The sequence below is a fragment of the Tachysurus fulvidraco genome, chromosome 25 (assembly GCF_022655615.1).
Source record: "Tachysurus fulvidraco isolate hzauxx_2018 chromosome 25, HZAU_PFXX_2.0, whole genome shotgun sequence".
Taxonomy (NCBI): Eukaryota; Metazoa; Chordata; class Actinopteri; order Siluriformes; family Bagridae; genus Tachysurus; species Tachysurus fulvidraco.
The window spans coordinates 5,865,902-5,888,291 of NC_062542.1; the positions used below are offsets into that span (position 1 = coordinate 5,865,902).

Consider the following 22,390-nt stretch of genomic DNA (forward strand, 5'->3'; position numbering starts at 1 on the left):
AATGGAGCAGGAATCAATGGAGACTCAAACACCATTATATGCAGTCTGAATATAAGTGGTGTTTTACCAAAAAAGCAAACTACAGTATGAAACTACACTACAAACGACATCTTGTGCACAGCACATGTGGTTTGTCACTTCTGCAAAATCAGAAAAGCATAGCTGTGAAAGAAGAGCAGAAAACAAGAAAGCTGCTGATTGGCTGATTAGTAGAAGAGATAGGAAGGCTGGTTATTGTGGGAGGGGCATAAGGGAGGATGGCGAGTGGTGATTAGTCAACCAGGGCTGCTAGTCAGGTGGAGTTGCCTCTCTAGTCTGGTCACCTCGTTAAGGCAGGCGAGGGTGGCGCAGAGTGTCCGGATGACAGCGTGGGCATGGACGATCTCATGTGATGGGCATCAGGGGGCCGCTCGGTGGAACGTGAGCGCGTGTACATGGGCCGTTCCATTTCGCGCCTGTCCTGCATGCTGTAATTCCTAGAAACAGTGTCATGGAGGAGGAGAAATAGGTTGGTGTGTTGAGAAGGTTAAACAAATAGTGGTGTGGTCATTTTCCCATTATAAGGTAGAAAAAAGATGTATTATGTTTTAAGGTTGTTTTGCTTGTTAACGGATAGAAACTTTGCAAATAGTCAAGCTAACGGGTCTTTATTAGTTTTTAATGATTAATATAACGTTTTATCCGTTATTGGGAATGTTTCAAATTTTGCCATTCAGATTTGGGCAAAATCTCTCCAACATGTTATTGCATTAAAAAAGAAAAAAAAGAAAAAGAAAATGAACAAAAAAACAAACAAACAAAAAACAAAACAAAATGTACAATAATTTTTGCATGATAGCTTAATTTAAGGCAACCAGATTGAGGTTGCCCTGATGCATCCACAGATGGAGTGTTTTATTCCCCTTATACCACAGTAGTTTGCCTTAGATCCTAGCAGACGATTATATCATAGATAATGATGCTTTAAAACTCTCACATTTACAGAGCCTTGATTCAAAAAACAACCAGGAATACTGTCAGTAGTGTTGTAAAGTTTATCAACACGATCAGAACCGAGAATAAAGAGTGCTGTGGTATAAAATGGGGAAAAAAACGTACTGTATATAAAACAATATACAGTGACATAGCAGTTTATTAGGCAACTTTTCCTAATAAGCTGGCAACTCCGTGCATATACAGCATGTGCAAGTTCATACAACCCTGTTCAACACTACAGGAAGGAAGGAGATACAAATAAAAACAACTGACCAAAAAAAAAAAGAAAACAAAAATTACATGTAATATCTCCGTGTAATCACTTTGACAAAAATGTAACCTCTCTGAAGAGTTAAAACAATTCAACATTAAAACAGACAAGACGAAGAATACAAATTCTACATTGAGTCAAAAGTTGTCCAGCAGCTCGTTGCACAACTATAAAGTTAAACATGTTCAATTCAATCGTATTTGTATAGCACTTTTAATAATAGATGTTGCTGCAGCTAATTCTAAAAATTCTCCCCATTAAGGCAGATTGTTTAAAAGAATTGTACAAACAACAACTAAATATCTAAACGTAACTTGAGCTTCTTACTCAAATGTCAATTAAAACAATTTGATTAAAAATGGGGGCACGGTGGCTTAGTTGTTAGCACGTTTCCCACCTCCGCCTTGTGTGTGTGTAGTTTGCATGTTCTCCCCGTGGCTCGGGGGTTTCTCCGGGTACTCTGGTTTCCTCCCCCAGTCCAAAGACCATAAAAAAAAATTGTCCATAGTGTGTGATTGCGTGAGAGAATGTGTGTGTGCCCTGCGATGGGTTGGCACTCCGTCCAGGGTGTATCCTGCCTCGATGCCCGATGACGCCTGAGATAGGCACAGGCTCCCCGTGACCCAAGAAGTTCGGATAAGCGGTAGAAAATGAGTGAGTGAGTGAGTGAGTGAGTGAGTGAGTGAGTGGGTGAGTGAGTGAGTGAGTGATTAAAAATTTCCGTATGCCAACCTGGTTTTCCAGAAAGTTCCACAGATCATCTGATTAAGTGTTGAATAAAGTAGTGGTGATTATTTTTATAACTTATTTTAAATGGAAAACTTAATTTTACTTATAAAAACAAAACAAAACATATTTTTAGAGTTTTTTTTCAGTTTTATAGTTTTGTTTTTCACGCCCACTTCTGGTTTAACCCTTGTATGTCGTTCGGGTCTGTGGGACCCATATTTATAAACATCAATAGTTTTGAAAAACTTTGCTTCCTTGTAAATTTGTTGATTTTTTTTTGCACTCATAACTTGATTAAATTTGATTTTCTTTTTTTTTATTACATTTTATTTAAAAAAAAAACAAAAAAAACGAGTAGCACTTTAATTAAAAAATGTGATGTAATAAAGGTAAAGGGCAAATATTAACCCTATATGCTGTTTATATTGCTTGTAATTGGGATGAAGTAAACATCTGTAGAGTAGTTTAACATAAAATTTTTGATTGTGTTGAATTAAAAACCCAAAAACGCAGCGGGTCACCAGACCCATGAACACTGGCTGAGTAACAAAAATACGAAGAACATACAAGGGTTAAATCCTAAAAAGAAAACAGATAAGAATATTTTCAGCACTAAAGAAATGCAGCTGGATTCCAAGGCCTATGTAAAAATCTCCTAGTGTTTACTTTTCACCTTTCTTTTCACTCTCTTACTGATATAACAACCCCTTCCTATTCATTTCTTTCCTGTCACATCAATTTCTCCTCCCCCCTCTATCTAGAGGCACATCTTCATTTATTTCGTCCACATCTGCACCCTGACACGAGTACAGCACAAAAGCTGTAATACTGACTCCAGACTAGTCGAGTGGATCAGGAGCCGAGCCACTGCTCAGAGAAAGACGTGCACTTTTTGACAGTTTAATTCAGCCGTGGCCCTGTGTTTTTGATGACACATCAGGTTCCGCTTTGAAGAGAACGCACTGCTCGACAATTCTGACTGACAGCCAGATGGCAACAAGAGCATAGATAGAGAGTGAGTGAAGTAAAATGGAGGAACTGCCTCAGAGCCATCCTGTTCTGCTTGCTGCTACACTAAAGTGCTTGGCAGCAATGAGAAACGAGGACAAAATGGCCAGCACATGTTTTCTTTCTTTTTTTTCTCTGGCTGCTGATGTTCAGTATGTAAAACTGTGAGATCATTTGATTTTGTAAATATTCGAACTGGATGTTACGGTAGCTTATAGTTTAGCTCATTTTCCTCACGTCTCCAAGGTTGGTGGGTCACTTCACACCTCCACCCAGGTTTCCTCCAGGTACTCCAGTTTCCTCCAAGGACATGTGTTGCAGGCTGACTGGGATCTCTTAATTGTTAATAGTTTATGAATGGTGTGGGAATGTGTGTGTGTGTATGTTCACGTGTGATTGTACTCCATCCAGGTTGACCCCCACCTTGTACCCCGATTCCCAATGTTCCTGCAACTCTGTGTAGGATGAGCACTAGAAATAATGGAATGAAACATTTGCATCGCTATTCATTCATCATTTCATTCATTCATAAAGCTATAAGGAGCTTAATGAATCAGATTTCAGCTTGCATGCTTAAATAAAGTTATTATATCAGAAACAGATTTATTGCACAGATTTATTTACTTTTATCATTAACAGTCTAGCCTAAACAGCACTGAAGTTGGAAATGTAATTGGTTGCTTGACTGAAATGCATATGGACGCATTCTTGGCTGCACAAATGAAACATATCAATGTCGCAAAACAGGTTTGGCTTAAACTTGGGGGAAACACGACTTGTCAGCTACTTTTTTGAATTATGCTTGAGAAGTTAGTAAAAATATTTTTTTTATTCCACTAGCATTCACTTGAAGGCTTGGATGTTGGTTTCCCACACCTCTAATTAGCCAGCTACCTTGTATCCTTGTTTGGCTGAACTGCTTAAGGCTCTAGATTGTTGCTCAAAAGCATCAACACTGCCAATGTTGGGCCCTTGATCTAAGCCCTTAACCCTCTCTGCTAATAGGATGCTGTATCATGGCTGACCCTGGACTCTCACCTTAACTTCCAAATCTGGGATGTGAATATATCAGAAATAAATGCTTCTTCTTTTCTATATCAAATAAAATACAAAGAGTATGCACAATCTATCTGCTGGACAACTTTTCATGTCTACAACCACAACAACACACTGTAGTTGACAAAACATGTAGATCTATACAGCGTCATATCGACTTGACAGCATGCTGATTACTCGATCTTGAGAAGTTGGTGAAGTACTGTATTTTCCAGTCAAATGTTTTCACATCGCTTGATGGAAACATGTTTGATATGTCAAAGCAGAGACTGATGCTAAATGACATTATGGAGAGATAATGAGTTGAATGCGTTGTAAATGAGATAAAGAGTAAATTGTTATACAGTAGCTCACCAATAGGCTACACCAAAACACACAATGACGTTATCGTGTAACATTCAATCTTTCTATAAGGTGGTGTGATTTTCTATCAATCTGGGGATGCCTTGCCAACCCCCCCCCCCCCCCTATTTTTCTTTTATAACATATTCTCAGATATTATGAACACTTTAGAAAGCTAATCCCTAAAACTTGTGTCAGTAAACAAACGAATTTAAAGACTGCCAGTATGTGGCTTTGACTTTTGGACTCTCATTCAACTACAATCTTGGTTGGGATGAATTGTCTGTCATTAATTAGCCAGCCAGGACGTGGGTCTGGATAATTTTTAATGAAAAATAAGCTATATAAATCGGAGACTGGTCCGTGAACGTTGCGTCAATTTGTTGGGACACAGATAAGCATCCCATACTGTAAGCATATGCTTTAAACCAATGAGGTAGGCTAATCATAGCCATGCCGATCATATCACTGCAAGCGTCATGTTGCTTTCATTAACAATTGTAAAATTAAGCAAATAAAATTGAGAAACTGATATTTTGTACACAATATTGAAAAAGTTCTGTTTATTTTGACCCATTAGCGGAAATACACCCCTAACTACTTGACATTAATGTGTACATTCCTGTTAAAATGCTTATGGAAGACATAATCAAATCTTCTTTAAAAACATAATAATAATAATAAAGAATAAAGTCCACAATCTTGACTTAAAAGAAACCTGTAGAATAGTGAACTCTGTAGACATTCAATTGTACTTCAGCAGGCATTTTTTTTAGTATTTGGATTTATGAATATTTGATTTCTGTGATTAAACGAGTGAGAAAAAAAAAACAATAGTTAACATTTAAATATTTTAAAAAAATCTAAGTAGAAATGGAAATTAAATTTGATTACGCTAAATTAAATGTTTCCTTGTTTTCCTATTTTTACAGAACATCGATTGAAGGCAACATTTACGGACCAACCCTGCACCAAAATTCTAATTTCCATCACCTTCTGAAACGTAATCATGATTTATTTCCTATCTTTGAGACTCTGTGTTTTAAAACTGATTTGATTGCATCTCAGGTAACTCCAGGCTTGAGGAACCCTGATGTTCTATAAGGTAGCAGGAGGACAAGTAGGTAAAGACAGACATGGGTGTGGAAAGATCTACCTGAGTTCCATCTGCTGATGATGAACAGGCTGACTGTGTCTCGTTCGAGGTAGGGTGAGAAAATGACTGCGGTTGGATTGAGAGAACAGAAAGGAGAGGAGGAAAGGATGAGGAGAGATGGAAATTTGAGGTAGAGATGCGGAGAATGAGCCAGAGTGGTCCAGCTCGAAGAAAAATGGTGGACCGGTTGTCAAATCTCCCAAAATGATAACATTTTCAGAGAGAAAAAAATTCACATCACTCCCTTACTGCGGAGCCAATGCAATATAATGCATTATAGCTAAGTTATAATACATTTCTATATGCACTGCAAAGATGCAAATCAATTTCTACTACATAATTAATCAATGAGCATCTGAACATTACATTTGAGTTGTTCTTTTAAAAATACATTGATTAATAACAAAAACAATACAAAAACACAGCACATTTTTGTTCATACACGCCTATGTTTTCTAACTAAATGTACAAAACAGCCTTACGTATGAGGGGGGGGAAAGTGGTTACATAATATTAGCACCTTTATTCAAAAAGCACAGAAAACCTCATCTTTAACCAAATGAATAAATAAATATACTTTCCTTGTTCCCCCTGTGAAGAAAATTTGTGCTAAACAGCTGTCTTTTTGCGTAATCTTTAATGGGTGGATTTAGCATAGCATAAACAAAAAGGATTTATTGTATATAATTTATTGTATATAATTGAAGCACAGCTTGAAGAGCTTAAAGAGAAAAACTAGCAGCTTTCTAAGTTAAAAAAAAAACGTGCAAAAAATGTACCCTTGTTGTTACCATCCTAGCAATAATCTGAATAGTGCAGTGTATTGTTAAAGTCTTACTCTAAAAACAAAGGTCTTCGAATAGACAGCAAATTAGAGAACTAGAAAACACCAAGACATTCCTTAGAGAAACAATATCTGACCTTAACCTTTAGCTCACAATGTAATCAAGACACTTTAAGTTTTATTTTTTAAAGATATTTATCTCCACAGCTTGTCATGACAATTGACGTGAAGAAATGAGTTCACATAACTGAATGGGAATCTTGTTTTAGTTAACTAGCAAATTAGCAAACTAGCCAGCGCTTCAGAATCCCACCCTTGCTATTCTGTACACATCAACTTTTAAACACACTGATTAACTAAGTCGAAAAAGAAACAAAGACAAAACAAAGCAAAATACAAAAAAAAACAAACAAACAAACAAAAAAACTAACTGGACTCAAATCTTAAGTTTGTCCAAGTGATTCAAAAACTGAACACCACATTTAGCCGTAATTTGAATCACTGCTATTTAGTTCCACAAAAAATAACGCTTCTGAATAATAATTTCTCTCAGCCTATATTAATATGCATACCTAGTTAGCTAGCTAGCTAGCCAGCTCAACAAACTGAGGTAAATTAAATGAACCGATACTTTAAGACAAGTAATTATGTTTCTGTGTGACCAAAACATGGTCATGTACTCAATTGCTGATGAATTTCTCATTTGTCAAGTACAGACAAGGAAAATAAGGAAAGTTTCTTAGTTTCTGGCAGGTTAAGACAGCAGTGGCACACACAAAAACATCAGTAATATCAAACACACAATCATTTGGATGTTATAGTAGTTGGTAAAGTATAGCAAAGAATACAAAACATCATTTTGAAGACAATTCGGCAATGGTGCCACAGTAACAGTGAATGAAGTTGACGGCATATTTAGCAACGTTAGCATTCTGAGGTAAGTATGTAAGTAAGTAAGTAAGTAAATAAATAAATAAAAAAGAGAGAGAGAAGTTACTATACCTCTGAGGAGGGGGAACGCTGGGTGATCGTGAGCGCGCTCGGTTAATATCCGCCGACCGTGAGCAGTGATTGGATGACAGGACCTGCTCGGGTACAGAGAGGGTGGAGCTTTGGAGATCCCGCCCATTTTGCCTGTAGTCTGTAGGGCAAACAAGGGATAAAATGATCAGTGAGCCAAAAGTAATAGAAATGAGTGACATTAACATTGTAAATGTTACAACATTAAATATGAAAATATATTAAATCTTTATTTCACTGAAAAACTGGGTTTACCATGACAGTTTGGTATATTTTAAGGATGCCTAAATATTAATATTAGTATTGATACTGTGTTCATTTACTCATACATGTAAAAAAAAAAAAATACTTCCAAACCAACATCTAATATCACAAGTACACTGTCGTACTAACCAACATAGAATTTGTGATTAATGCTGACAGAGTAAAGCGGACTGCAATCTGTGAAAATCTCAAGAGTACATTCTTTTCAGGGCATGTTCCTCCAGTATACAGTACATAGGCTCATAAAACGTCAGCAGTAGACACACAACTCAGCACAAAGAGTTCATTTCTAGCAACAAATGCTACAGCATATGCTGGCTAGGCAAGAAATATAAGTCTATAGACAATGCTAGGTCAGTAAATTTTACAGCTCTTAGGTAGGATGTTTTTGACGACAAGCCATGATAAGCGATTGACGATTGGAGATAAAACGTGAAAATAACAAGGTACTTTATACACAGCTGTATTTATGCACTAACACTCACCACAATCCAAAAGTAGCTGGCTAATTTACATCAATTAAAATCAAAATTCAAATTAGAAAGAAAGAAAACTAACTGAAAAATGAGTTAAGAAGCCTATTTTGGCTATATATTCAATTTATTTAACTTAATCAAGCTCCTAAAAACTACAGATTTTAACAATGTTGGCTACTCTTGTTTTGTGTCTTTGTATTTTGTCATGCATTGTGCCTTTTTTTTTGTTAATCCTTTAAAGGATCTGCAGTTTATACAAGATGTAATCAGTGAAATTGCCTTTCACCTCACAACAGTTTTCCCAACTCAAAGCGTAATAATGACGACGAGGACAAGTTTGCGTTCAAGCGGAAAGAGTTCATTATCCAGCCACAGGCTAACGGCTGCCATGACTGAAGTTGACTGCTATCCAATGGACCGTGACACGTGTTAAATAGGCAGAGGCATAACAGATTTAAAAAGACTTTTGAGAAGTACAAATTTTTTTCTATCCCATTTTGGTTGCTTTCTATTTGTATCTATTTCTAAAGGAGGGACAAGTGTGTTCCAGTTGTATTGTGCATGTGATAGTCATCGTTCCCTCACAACCCTTATTATTATTCTCTCTCTCTCTCTCTCTCTCTCTCTCTCTCTCTCTCTCACACACACACACACACACACACACACACACACACACACACACACACACACACAAACACACAGAGAGAGAGACACACACACCCCTCTGCATCACAATGCATTTTTGGCTGAATCCAGCAGAGATAAAAACAAGCCCAGCTATTCAATGAGAGAAAACGCTATTCTTCTTAACAGTAATCAACTCGTGCAGGGGAAAGCTGTGAATCAGCATTTAGAAACAGGGAAGTGGAAAAGAGTGAGAATAAGCAAAGGAGGCAAAAATGACCAGAACAAAGACAAAGGAAATGCAGAAAGCTGTGCCTAAGAAGCTATAAGATAGATGAGATTTAAAAGTATGTGTGTGTGTGTGTGTGTGTGTGTGTGTGTGTGTGTGTGTGTGTGTGTGTGTGTGTGTGTGTGTGTGTGTCTTTGCCTGAGACCACACAGGAACATCATCTTGAGCCCTAAGTTAAAAAAAAAAAAAAGCCACAGATTCAGAGCTGAAAATCACATTTCCAGCAATTTCCATTGCCTCATAAGGTAGAAAGCTCTTCCTGGACCCTTAGACTTTATCTACACTACATCCCACGGTCCTTTCAGGATTTTTGTGATATTTGTGGCATTCTAAAATGTTTAAAATCACCACAGATGACAAGATTTTAAGTCATTTGCCCTCACAACACACATTAATTCAAAGCCCTCCTCTAGTCACATGCACTGAACAGGAGTGCAACAGGCAGAGGAAGTAATTCTATATGTCTTTTCAATGGTAGGAGTTTAAAAGAAGAATCCTGTGCATTTTTCGATAATTTAAATAATTTTCCAAAATGAAGGCCAAAACAAAGAAAAAAGTGTGGACATAGCCCATGATAGCACCTTTAGAGTGTCTAGAGTGTCTAGGTTTAAGTGCATTAGAGTAAAGTGCAGTAGAGTAGAGTAGAGTCCAACTGAACTGTGCATTGGCTAGATTTGTATTATATTAGAACAGATTAGATTAGAATGAGAAAGTGATTGGAAAAGAGTGGAAAAGCTGCACTAAGGCCACGTTCACACTGCAGGTAAAAGTGGCCCAAATCCGGGTCAAGTGACCAGGTCAGACTTATTCAGGAGTAATGTGAACACTCAAATCTGGCCCAGATATGATTTTTTCAAATCAGATCTGGGCCACTTCCATATGTGGTCCTGAATCAGACCCGAATCTGATTTTTTCCAATGTGGCCGCAGTGTGAACAGCCAAGGCGGATTTGATGCGACTTTTACGTCAATCTACATCGACATTTGTCATAATTATGCGCCGGCGAAAACTCTTTTTTTCTTTTTTTGCACCCGCAAAAAGTTATTTTTTTTGTTTTGTTTTTTTGCGCCGGTGAAAACGTGACACAAACGTGACTGGTAACGTGTGTGTGTGTTAAGAGTGTTATGTAAAGTGGTTACGTGAACCAGCTCATAATGTTTGCATTGACTACATCACATTATAGCATTACATGATATGTTTGCTTGCACCAGATGATACAATACTTCCTCCATAACCTCGCCAACTTTTTAGCGCAACGGCGCGTTATTGTTCGTTTGCGCATGCGGGTCAGTTCGAAACAGCAAACAGTTCACATTGGTATCTGATATAGGCCACATTTTAAAAGGTAATGTGAACAGCCAAACAAAAAAAATCAGATCTGAGCAAAATATCCGAAATGAACATTAAGACCTACAGTGTGAACGTGGCCTAAGTGTTTGGGAAATCTGTAACGAACCAAAAAGAGAAAGCAAACACACCGAAAATAAACAAACAAACAAATAAATAAAATTTGAATGATATGATCATCTACAGCCAAATTTACCTCCCAGCCAATCAGATTCGAGCTCGTAGGTTAAACGACATTTCCAGTACACAGTATACACCTATTGCTTTTATTCAGTAATATGAACATGTGACATAAATTTGCTTTGTTTTTATGGTGCGATCACCTGAAATGACTCCCACGCCATCCTCACCGTCATAATCAGAGATCTCGCTGTCACTGATCCTGTGAGATCCTACACAAGAACAGAAAAAAATCTGTTACAAAATGACGCATACTGCCGGCAGCATGATTTTAAATCAGTTGCATTATTATGCTCTGAGGTCTCAAAGGTATACAGGAAATGCTAAATTAATTAGTTAAGCAATTAGACTGAGTAATGAAGGAGAAGACATGTATGATGGGTCTGAAACAACTGCATTTTATTTCCTAGAATATACAAAAAAAAACTACTAGAAAATATAATGTCATTTATGATTGTTGTTATTGAAAACAAATAAGTTAAGAGCAAATTGAAGCAGATAGTATGTAGACTTTCTCAATTAATTATATTCTATAATCACTTTTGCAAAGTGAGAGCTCAAAGATGAGGGGGAAAGCATGCCACTGAGATTTTATTTTGTTGAGCAAAAAAGAAGAAGAAGAAGAAGAAGAAGAAGAAGAAGAAGAAGAAGAAGCATTTGCTTGTCACATATACAGTACAGCCTAGTGAAATGCTTTCTTTGGAAGTTGGGGTCAGAGCACAGAGTCAGCCACGATACAGCACACCTAGAGGAGAGAGGGTTAAGATCCTTGCTCAAGGGCCCAACAGCGGCAGCTTGGCAGTGCCCTTATGCACTTAAACCATGATCCTCTTGATCCACCACTGTCATTTCATCACCTCACCATTTTCATCATTTATTTTGACCAGTGTGATGGCGGTGCGCACACACTGTCACATGCAAGCCACATGAGATCGCTCTTTGCCCGCTAAAACCAACAGTGCCTTTCAAAAAAGCTGCATTTCAGCACCAGGGACAGCGCCACAGAAATTGAGCCTGCAAAATGGGGCAACCAAAAACCCACCAAAACCAGAGGATCCAATCAGAAGTGACCTCTAATTCCTCATCCTCTGCTTAGCAGTAAAGGGAGGTAAGTTTTTGAGCTTCAGGAAGTTCTAATGCTGCATCCATTCCTCCAGGTGTCTTCTTGCTGCCTCCAGCTTCCCTGTACTCTCCAGCACCACCACCCTGCTGTGACAACCCTCAACATCACCCTCACAACTCACCAGCAAGCTGCACTTTTTTCCTTTGTTTTCACTAATAAAATATCACTTACAGTATTCCTGTTCCCCGAGTCTGTGCCTCTCTGTCCATGTTCCCCTGTCTGTGTGGGTGTTACACCAGATACCAACTGATAATGAACTGCGTGTGTTAATAGGAACATCTGTATAACTCCTTCATGCAATTATCCAATCAGAGCAAAAGCTACGGACTGGTCGCTGCCACTTTCACTTTGTTTGAGTGTTTCACACTCTGCTGACCTCCTTGGATTTTTCTCACCTCACAGTAGCTAAAGTTTAGACAGAATAGTGTTTAAAAACAGAAATCAGAGATGAATGAGTTTTTCAGCTCAAGAAAAATGACTCCAATAACCACTCTTATTAGCCAAGAACAGAAATCTGAATCTGGAGTGACATTTTGTGCGTTCAGAGATTCTTTTCTGCTCACCGCAGCTATAAACAGTGATTCATTGAACATTGTCTTCTCTTCAAATTAAAGCAATCTATACTTTCAGTTTTTAATAAAGTCGTTGATAAGTGGATGATAAATCCTGTCCAAATTGTTGTAAATATCACAACAACCTCTGGGAACAGAGGCTTTGCAGTCGAGACCCACACAAAACACAATGACGATTTATTTTTTAGCGTTATCTTTATCTTTATACACAGCGTACAAATTTAGCTATACGGAAAAAAAACAAGAAAAATTCAATCTTAGCCATATTCTGTCTGTAGTTCAGAGAAGTAAACCAAGCTCAAGCTTTTCCAGGAACACCAGGTGTACAACACTTCTTTCCGTTTCCCAGAATCTGTTTTCGCACTCCTTTTTTTAGATCGTTCACATTTCACACATACATAGATTTTGCACTTATTTTCTTTCCTTTCTCGGTAGATGAACGCAAGAACAAGCCGAGAGCAGTCAGAGAAAGCACAAGGATTGAAAGCTGATTAAAATGATGTATCGGGGGGGGGGGGGGGGGTCAACTTCCAAAACCAACCAGAAGTAACTTTTTAAAAAGGGCCAGGATGAACAGAAACATAAATCAAGGGTTGCTTTATTAAGGAAAATGATGACACTGTATTTTCTCTGGACAGATAAGACTGCATGTAAATAACATTCCATAACATAAAAGCTTTTTTGTTAGTCTGTTGGGGATTTTGGTGTGTTAAAGTTAGTAACGATGAAGCCGAACAACAAGAAAAAAAGGGAACCTTTAGGGAAGCTGGTTAAGATGAAGTCATTTACAGTGGTGTGTTTGATTTAGTGTTATATCTTAATAAAATAAAATAAAACAAAAAAAAAAAAGAGGGAGAGCTGTAGGGATTTGTTTCTGTGGAAAATACAGGGATATACTGTAGACATGCAGTGCTCTTTATTTTACCTGAATTGTACGAATACGAGCCGTGAGCTGCAAAAACAACGAGGTCAAGAAAAGAATCATACAAAAGCAAACGGTTAAAAGGTTTACACTAGATATGAATTCTACAATCGAAGACCTACAAATTGCACGTTGATCGTTACTATTACTGATTCATCGAGTTTACATTGGCGTTTTTGATGGAGTGTATCAGATCCTGCACCCGTGTACATGGCGTGAGCAAAAGCCATACTGAAAGGATGCAGGTGTGATGCAAATGAGATATAATTAAAGGCAAAGTGAAAAGCATACTCTGTAGTCTGCGAGTGGGACTGTCTCCATGCATCGTTCTCCTCTGAAGGTAGGGCGAACTCTTGGGAAGAGGCATCGAAGAGACGTCATGCATTTGCAGCTTGTACCAGTGCGGCTCGTCGTCCATCAGCGCGGTCTCCAGCTCGATCAGAATCTAAATGGCAAATCAAAAAATATGCCACAACAACTGTACAGCTGCAATGTGTTCTAGCGTGTGTGAGTGGATACATCAGCTCAGAAGTTCGATAGAAAGGGCACCGATCAGGGACTCAGACATTTTAACGGCTATCTACAATATCTCCCTCTCTTGCTGTCTCTCTCCCTCTCTTTCTCTCTCCCTCTTTCTCTCTCCCCCTCGCTTTCTTTTAATCGCAAAATACTTGCTCCGAACCAAACTCTAATCCAGCCTTATGTACAAATGAGATAAGATTTCAAATAATGATTAAATAATTACAGATTTTTAGCTTTATTTCATTTTATATATGGCTTGTTTTTAATGATTTAAAAAAATCCACTAGCTAGCCCGCGAACAAATTTATATAGTACACAAAACTTTAAATATTTGATATGTTCAGGTTTTGACAGTGAATAAATAAAGAAATTAGGAAAATTAGTTTTCCAGCATGTGGTGAGTTAGGGTCCTTGTATACTAGATTCACTGATTCACTACCTAGGGAGCTAATTGAGACACAGCCTATAATTCAAGTAATTATCTTTATGATCATGAAGAAAATTACACAAGTTTGAAGCCCATCTGCAGTATATGCAATTATTCATCAAGCACAAATTATTTCTGTGAATGCAAAGTTTACTGCTGATCTGAATAAATTTCACCCAGGAATATACTAAACTGTGAAGACTAACAGCTTGTCAAGACACAATGATGCATTTTCTTACCTCTCCGAGGAATTCGCTCTCCTCCTCGCGCACTCGCGCCTGGTCCCACAGCGTAATCTCCAGCATGCGCTCGCGAAACTCACGCCGATGAACTGGCGAATACATGAATGTCTGGTTCCATTTGGGCTCTAACGACTTCTTTACCGTTTTAGTTCTCCTCTTGCTTTTGTCACTGGAGGAACAATAATTCAGACTGCTTTTATTTACCACCACTGGTAGAAAGGAAGCCGGGAAACACCAAAAAGACTGTAGAGACTCAAGACTGACTTTATATGATTCAAAAACCTGGACGTGATTGGGATCAGAATTAGAAATCTGATAGATACTTTGGTATTATGTTCATAACCAATGAAACAGAAACAGAAAAAAAAAACATGCCCTTCCCTTGTCCTAGCCTTACCTTCGGTCTGGGAGGAAGTAGATTTTGACGTATGGGTTCCTCGGTCGTCCGTCGTCACGCAACGGCAGGTCCTTGGCTCCCAGGATGGTGACAATGAGCTGGTGGCCCACTTTATCGTACCAGAGTTTAACCTGAGCAAAGATCAAGACATCTCTGGAGTCATTGCTTTATTAATAGCACCTTTAGCATACACTATATACTGTACATGCATGTGTGGGCACTGAGATGCGATGGATGTGAAGGAATCAGGTTTTTAAGACAACTAAAAAAGAGTGAAATTCTAACAAGACTAATGAGATCTATATCACCATGTTTTGTATTAAAACACAATATAGGTGCACACACTTAGATAATGGTATCTAAGATGGTAAGATGGTATACTGTCTCAGCAGTTTTTCCTTATCTATAGCAGTATAGCATAAATAAGCATAAATGAGTTCTTAGCTAGTGACATATATCACTTATGCGATTAGGTGCATTATGTTTGTAATTAGCTTACATTTGCGAGAAATCTGCTCGAACACGAACAGATTAACAGGCAAGGGAATGAGTGCACAGCAGAAACTGAGTTCTCATGCAGAAGGCAAACATACAGTACAGAGGTCAGATGAGAGAGTGAACAGAACAGGAAGAAGACCAAAAAAGGGGGGAGGGGGGATTTTGATTATATCCCCAATGTGTGTTTTAAAGTCATTTGCATGAAACAAAAGTCTCTAAAATAGCTAGAAGTAAAAACAGTTTGTTTTTGACCGATTCTGAACATTACAGTCTGGAAGTAACACTAAGATTGGTTGTGTTTCTGCTTAGCAGTGAGAATGCAGAGCTTGTAAAGGAAAAAATGTAAAAGAATCCATGCTGATGGAGGCCGGGGGAGTTAAGTGGCGTATAACGGTTGAGTTAGAGTATGCTAATTGGCCACAAAGGTACCAAATGGACATTCCTTTTGTGTTGCATTTTCTAGGTTTGATCCTTAGTTCTGTTTTTTTTTTTTAGCTCATATAAACACACTTTCCCTTCTGGGCTGTTTTTATACATTTATGCAGTTCATCTAATCATGTCAGTTATGAGTTCTTTGTTACTAAATTATATCGTTCCTGGCAACTTGAACCAATGTGGGCATTTTCCTCTGACCAGTTTTATCAACATAAATGTCACTCAAATCAGTGTTTGTTTGTTTTTCTCGGCACAATTCTACATCTAAATTCTACAAACTGCTGGGTGTAAAATTCAAAGCCAGTCAGCAGTTCTTAAAATTATCAAACCAGCCAATCTAGTACCAAAAAAACATGCCAGACTACAAAGATTACACCTTTTCTCCAGTCTGATGTTTGATGTTAACATTTATTTAAGCTCTTGACCTGAATCTGGATGAATATATGAACTGTCCTGCAACACGATTGACTGTCTGGATTGTATACATGCACAGGTAACAGGTGTTCCTAATAAAGTGGACGCAGAGTGTCTTTCAAATCACAGGTTTATGTGTTATCGGTTTTTATTGCAAGAACAAATTCACTGGGATTTGTATGGGGATACAATGTTATTTAACAAAAGACCTCATCTATTCATTGGTGATGATGATGATGATGATGATGATGATGATGCGATAATGTTTTCCGCTATGGGGAATTCTTCAGCACGGCAGGATTTAAACCCTATTGTGGAAAAGGTTTTGCTGATATGGTGAGGTTTCCAGTGAAGTGACTTTTATGTAATATTTATTAAAGGAGTCTCCAGTACCGGTGCTGTGTTGGTGCTGGGAATGAAATGACGTGATGTTTACTGATGCTAAAACTTAAGTGATATCAATATTTAATGTACTTAAAAAACTTGAAATTGCTGTGATATAAGAGCAATAAAAAAGGGCTGTGTTTTTATAGGAAAGAAGTTGTGTCACTATTCTATCACTGCGTCGTGGATTATTTTCTCCTAATCACACAGCCTGAAGTGTGTTATTATGCCTTACACATTGGGAGAATATGATGAGTAAGGCATGAGCACTGCGTGTTAGGTAATAATTAGGTTTTTTTTTTTTTTTTGCTCATGCAAATCATTCACACAAAATCATTCTAATATATATATATATATATATATATATATATATATATATATATTATATATATATATATATAAACGCATAAAAAAAAAACAGGGGAGAAAATAAAGTAATACTAAAATTCCACAAGCAAAAAAAATATATATATACAGAAAGCGCAGCCATTTCCTTGCTGTGCTTTTAGTAGAAGCAGGAGGTAAGTAAAAGGATAAGGGGCACAAAGGGGTGAGTGTCTTGGTGGTATATAGTGTGAATTACCTGAACCCTAGGGTTAAAAGGCTCTATTCTCCTACTAAGGCTTTGGCTCTGGGTAAGCAAAGTTAATGACAAGAACAAAACAAAGGAACAATGCAATGAAACTAAACCCAGAATGACAGCACCAGTGTTAGAGGAGCTCGGGGAGAGATTCAGTCTAAATAAACATTGCAGGTTACTGTGCAGTTTCTCTTTCCTTTTTTATTTATTTATTTTCCCGCAAAAAGTTCAAGCTGAAGTCATAGATTATAACCAAAGACAATCATCCGGAACCTCTTCTAAATGAGTATTGCGTAATTAGCTTCTCGTTTACTTCCTTTCAACCGAGTCATTTTCATTTAGTCGATTGTTTTCCGTAAATAATCCCATGTGCGATATTGCTATATATAGTTGGCTTGCCATGTCGTTCAAAAACGCTACAAATTATGATCATCTCAAATCATATGGAGTCGTTCCTGATTTTTTTACAGGTTGAATTTAGACGCACGGATCATCCGAGCACCAGAAATCTGCGAGTCTATTTAAAAACTGAATCTCCACCCGGACAACACACAAACGCACACACCTACACACATATAAACACAGCAGATTGTGTTACTCAATGCAAACACACATATGCACAGAATCTCAGAGAGTTAAAGACAATGAAATAGTTTGAGAAGATGTACAAGAAGGTTAAATATTATGTGGAAAGTGACCGTTAAATTCAGGGATATGATAATCCATTTTGTCGTTTTATATTTGAAGAGGAATATGATAACTCCAACATGAAATGATTAACGTTTGCTTCTTGGGATACTGGAGCTGAGTGCAAAAGTTTTTGCACCCCATGTTTTTTATAATATAAGAAAATATCTACCTATATTTATTGTTTATTTGCTTGTTTATTATTATTATTGATATTATTATTATTATTAGTAGTAGTAGTAGTAGTAGTAGTATTGATATTATTATTATATTTGTAGATTTATCTATCTATCTATCTATCTATCTATCTATCTATCTATCTATCTATCTATCTATCTATCTATCTATCTATCTATCTATCTATCTATTTATTTATTTATTTGCAAAAATCACAATTGTATAAAGTATTACCAAGTAACTTTTTTGACCATCAGTGACAAAGCAAACAGAAACCATTAAGTGACACCAACCGCTGCATGCAATCAAGGACATAGAACAAACACTGCTTCTCTTTAGAACTATTATCCGGACCTGATGTGACTTGTAGTTATAAAAGACCAATCAATTAAACCTAGCCTATAAAATAAAACCTAATTATATATATATAAATGCTGCTTAAATGGCTAATAAGATAAGAGAAGAGATTCATACTGTGTGAAACATGAGGTTTAATTAAGTATCCAGCATGCCATCCTTTACATCGTACATCAGTGAGTCTTCTGCTGTTGGAACGTGTTACATTAACACTAGCAGAGCGCGGCGAGTGAGTGTAACATGATCAGGTCTGGTGGTTTTTCCCCCTTGGGTGAGCTCCAGATCTGTGGCCGAGCGTAAGCACCGTGAAGCCGATCCAGAACTTTATCTGTGTTTGAGTCGCCTTTGTTCGCCTCCCTAATGTTTGCCAACAATGGCTAAGTACTTAACATGCCCCACTGATCCAGACCATCGCTGCTGAATCGAAAGCAATACAATTTAAGTTTAAAAAATACATTAAAAAAAATAAGATTCAGCTACATCTCTGATGCTGCAAGATTCCCAAAATCTTCTCAGCTCAGAGATTTGCCAAACAAGATGTGCAAATGTTTTTGAGTACATCTATCTCAGGATGTTTAAATAAATAAATAGATAGATAAATAGACAAACGGACAAAAAATCAATTCAGTTCATGTTGGAAGTAATCATTTTTAGGATTGCTGAAAAAAATAATAATCCCTTCAATGGAAGTCAATTCCTATTAGCTGAAGTAGCAGCTAAATAAAACGAATAATTATTTAGAAATATAAAGGTTAGAACGGGTCATAACGGACCATAAGCATGGCTATGAAGACTATTCATTTTGGTAGATCAGTATCTAAAACAAATCTCGACACAAATCTAGTGGGTTTCTTCTTCGTTACATGAGAGTATCTCATTGTACCACAGCGCTGCTGAATTCTCAACTCTTACTGGTTGTTGATTTGTTGTGCATGACAGCAGCTCTGCTAGAAGTTACAGATGTAATTCAGTGTTCATTCTGTTCTATCATGGCATTTCTAAGAAACATCACATACACAGGGACTTGTTTCTAAATCTACATCTAATCCTAAATCAATTAACACAGTTAATTAACCAAAATAATGTGTTATCACTGACATTGTTGACATTTTCTCTAAGGATCGTTAATGAAATGCGTCTCCAGTGTCAGAGCTTTGTAGCAGTTAGTTTTCCCACATAGGGGATTTTTTTGGGGGAAGACGATTGAGGACATTTTGTCTTCTCATCATTCCAGGTTTTTTTTTTATCTTACCCGCATTAAGAGAGAAAAAAAAGCAGAAACTTTTTATCATACTCTATTTTTTGCCACATTAAAGATAATAACGAATGGATAAAATCTATCTATCTATCTATCTATCTATCTATCTATCTATCTATCTATCTATCTATCTATCTATCTATCTATCTATCTATCTATCCATATATATATCTATCGTTACATGATCCTGATATTCATGCAACAGAGCAAAAAAAACAATCAACATTTTTTCTGTCTGTCAGCATACATGTCATTCAAATTAAGTGGCCCGTACAATAAGAAATACAGATTTTATATTAAAGATGGCAGTTACAATAACAGCCACTTTTATTTTCTCTCCTAAGAAAGCAGAGTGATGCATTGTGGGAACTCACAGAGAGCTGTCCGGATAAGTACTGTGGTGCGTCTCGCAGCATGCTGGGGCTCATGGGAGACGTGATTGATATGGATGGCCGGTCCATCTTCTGTGACTCAAATGAACTGGAACCTTTCGGGGAGGATTTAATAAAAGCAGCCAGGAATGAGGGAATGAAGACAGAGAAAAAGGAGAAAGGTGTAAGAAAGATACATGACAATAGGATATGATGTTTAGGTCATCACAGAAGTGCATCGATTTCATCTGGCCACACGGTGGCTACTCACTCGACTCCAGTTGTGTGTGTGTGCTGTCTGGTATCCTGGGGATGTCTCTGCAATGAGAGAGAGAGAGAGAGAGAGAGAGAGAGAGAGAGAGAGAGAGAGAGAGACAGAGAGAGAGAGAGAGAGAGAGAGACAGAGAGACAGAGAGACAGAGAGAAAGAAAAAGCGAGAGATAGAGAGACAGAGAGTAAAGAAGAAAGAGAGAGACAGAGAATAAAGAATGATAGATGATAGAAGAGAGAGATAGAGATAGAGAATAAGATAATATAGAAGAGATAAAGAGATATATGATATATGATATAGTAGATTAAAGAACAGAAAGATATAGAGAGAGAGATTAGAGATATAGGGCTAGAGATATATTAGAAGAATAGATAGTATACAGAGAGTAAATAAGATATATTAAATAATATATATAGATATATATATATATATAGATATATAGATTAAATGATATATATATATCTATATATATATATTATAGATATATTAAATAATAGATATATATATATACGATAATATTATATATATATATAGAGATATAGATTAATAATATATATATATATATATATATATATTAATAATATATAGATATATTACATATATATAATAATAGATATATAAGTAAATATATATATATATACATATATTAAATATATATATATTAATAATATATATATCAAATAATATATATATATATCAATATATATATATATATACATATATACATATAAATAAAATCTATATATATAATACATACATTAAATAATAAATATATATACATATAATAAATAATATATATATATAGATATATATATATATATATAATATAGATATATATATATATATATATATATATATAATAAATAATATATAAATATATATACATATATATATACTATATATATATTAAATAATATATATACAGATATTAATCATATATATATACATATATATCTATATCTACTATCTATATATATATCATTATACTCTCTCTCACTCTTATCTCTCTATCTCTCTCTCTCTATCTTCATCTTTCTCTCTCTCTCTTCCCTCCTCTCTCATCTCTCTCTCTCTTCCCTCTCTCTCTATCTCTCTTCCCTCCTCTCTCTCTCTCTCTCTCCTCTCTCTCTATCTCGCTTCCCTCGCTCTCGCTCTCTCTTCCCTCCTCTCTCTGATCTCTCTTCCCTTCCTCTCTCTCTCCCCTCTCTTCCCTCCATCTCTCTCTCTTCCCTCCTACTCTGCTCTCGTCGCTCTCTCTCTCTTCTCGCTTCCGCTCTCATCTCTCTCTGCTCCTCTACTCTCTTCTCTCTCTCCTCTCTCTCCGCTCGTCTATCTCTCTCTCTTCGCTTCCCTCCCTCCTGCTCTCTCTCTCTCTCCTCTCTCTCTCTTCCCTCACCTCTCTCTACTCTCTCCTCTCTCTCTCTCTCTCTCTCTCTCTCGATCTCTCGCAAAGGAGAGAGATCTTTTTAATGAGCTTTTAATAGCCCTAAGCATCACATTAGTCTCTATTAAAGATTGCTCTGTAATCAGTTTCGTTTGATCTCAAATATTGTGTGCACTTAGAATTTAGAAAGAAGAAGTTGATCCTAGGTCAGCATTTTTTTTCCTTGACCTTTTACTGGCACAAAGCTGCAGTAAGGTTTCCAAACTAGTGTTGTTTTCAGAAGCTACACACGCAAGCAGGTCTACAGGGAAATATCCACTGATATGGCAAAAGGGCAAGAAGATGATAAATACGGTTTCTCTGAGCACAAAATCTCAGCAAAAAGTATTCATTACAAATTGCTTAATGCTTATTAACACCACATTATCAATGAAATTAAAGGTGTAAAAGCGGAACTGACTTTACGTTACGGGGTCTTGTAATAAATGTCTACAATGAGCGATAAAAACGTAAGTGAATAAATTATGTAGGGTTGCTTATTTAAATTAAAATATTACTCTTCCTTTAAAAACAGCTTTTATGTAATAGGATTAGGGTTCTCATGATGCAACTGTGTTTGTTGTCATATCAGCAATATCTATCTATCCATCTATCCATCTATCTATCTATCTACTGTATATCTATCTATCTATCTATCTATCTATTCATCCATCTATCTATCCATCTATCCATCCATCCATCCACCCATTGATCCATCCATCCATTCATCCCAGAGGCCTGTGTTTGGCCTGTTTTGTGTGTCCATGTTTAGCATTGAGTGTCCCACTTCACAGTGGTGTTTAATGGCT

The 22,390-nt window shown here is 36.8% G+C and overlaps 1 protein-coding gene across 22 annotated transcripts in view; it reads right to left on the reverse strand.

Moving 5' to 3' along the window:
- Window positions 1-22,390, reverse strand: part of rims2a (regulating synaptic membrane exocytosis 2a) — a 168,004-nt gene that overhangs the window by 64,515 nt on the left and 81,099 nt on the right. For 13 of the 22 annotated variants that reach the window (XM_027171528.2, XM_047808541.1, XM_027171521.2 and 10 more), the window contains 11 exons: window positions 20,159-20,205; window positions 19,891-20,003; window positions 17,041-17,088; window positions 14,727-14,857; window positions 14,327-14,519; window positions 13,430-13,583; window positions 13,142-13,168; window positions 10,665-10,733; window positions 7,324-7,462; window positions 5,538-5,603; window positions 324-476 (listed from right to left, as the gene is read on the reverse strand). In XM_027171528.2, the coding sequence (XP_027027329.2) occupies window positions 324-476; window positions 5,538-5,603; window positions 7,324-7,462; window positions 10,665-10,733; window positions 13,142-13,168; window positions 13,430-13,583; window positions 14,327-14,519; window positions 14,727-14,857; window positions 17,041-17,088; window positions 19,891-20,003; window positions 20,159-20,205 (1,140 nt within the window). The remainder of the gene's footprint in view (window positions 1-323; window positions 477-5,537; window positions 5,604-7,323; window positions 7,463-10,664; window positions 10,734-13,141; window positions 13,169-13,429; window positions 13,584-14,326; window positions 14,520-14,726; window positions 14,858-17,040; window positions 17,089-19,890; window positions 20,004-20,158; window positions 20,206-22,390) is intronic. The other 9 variants (XM_027171579.2, XM_027171611.2, XM_027171665.2 and 6 more) reach the window with 6 other exon arrangements.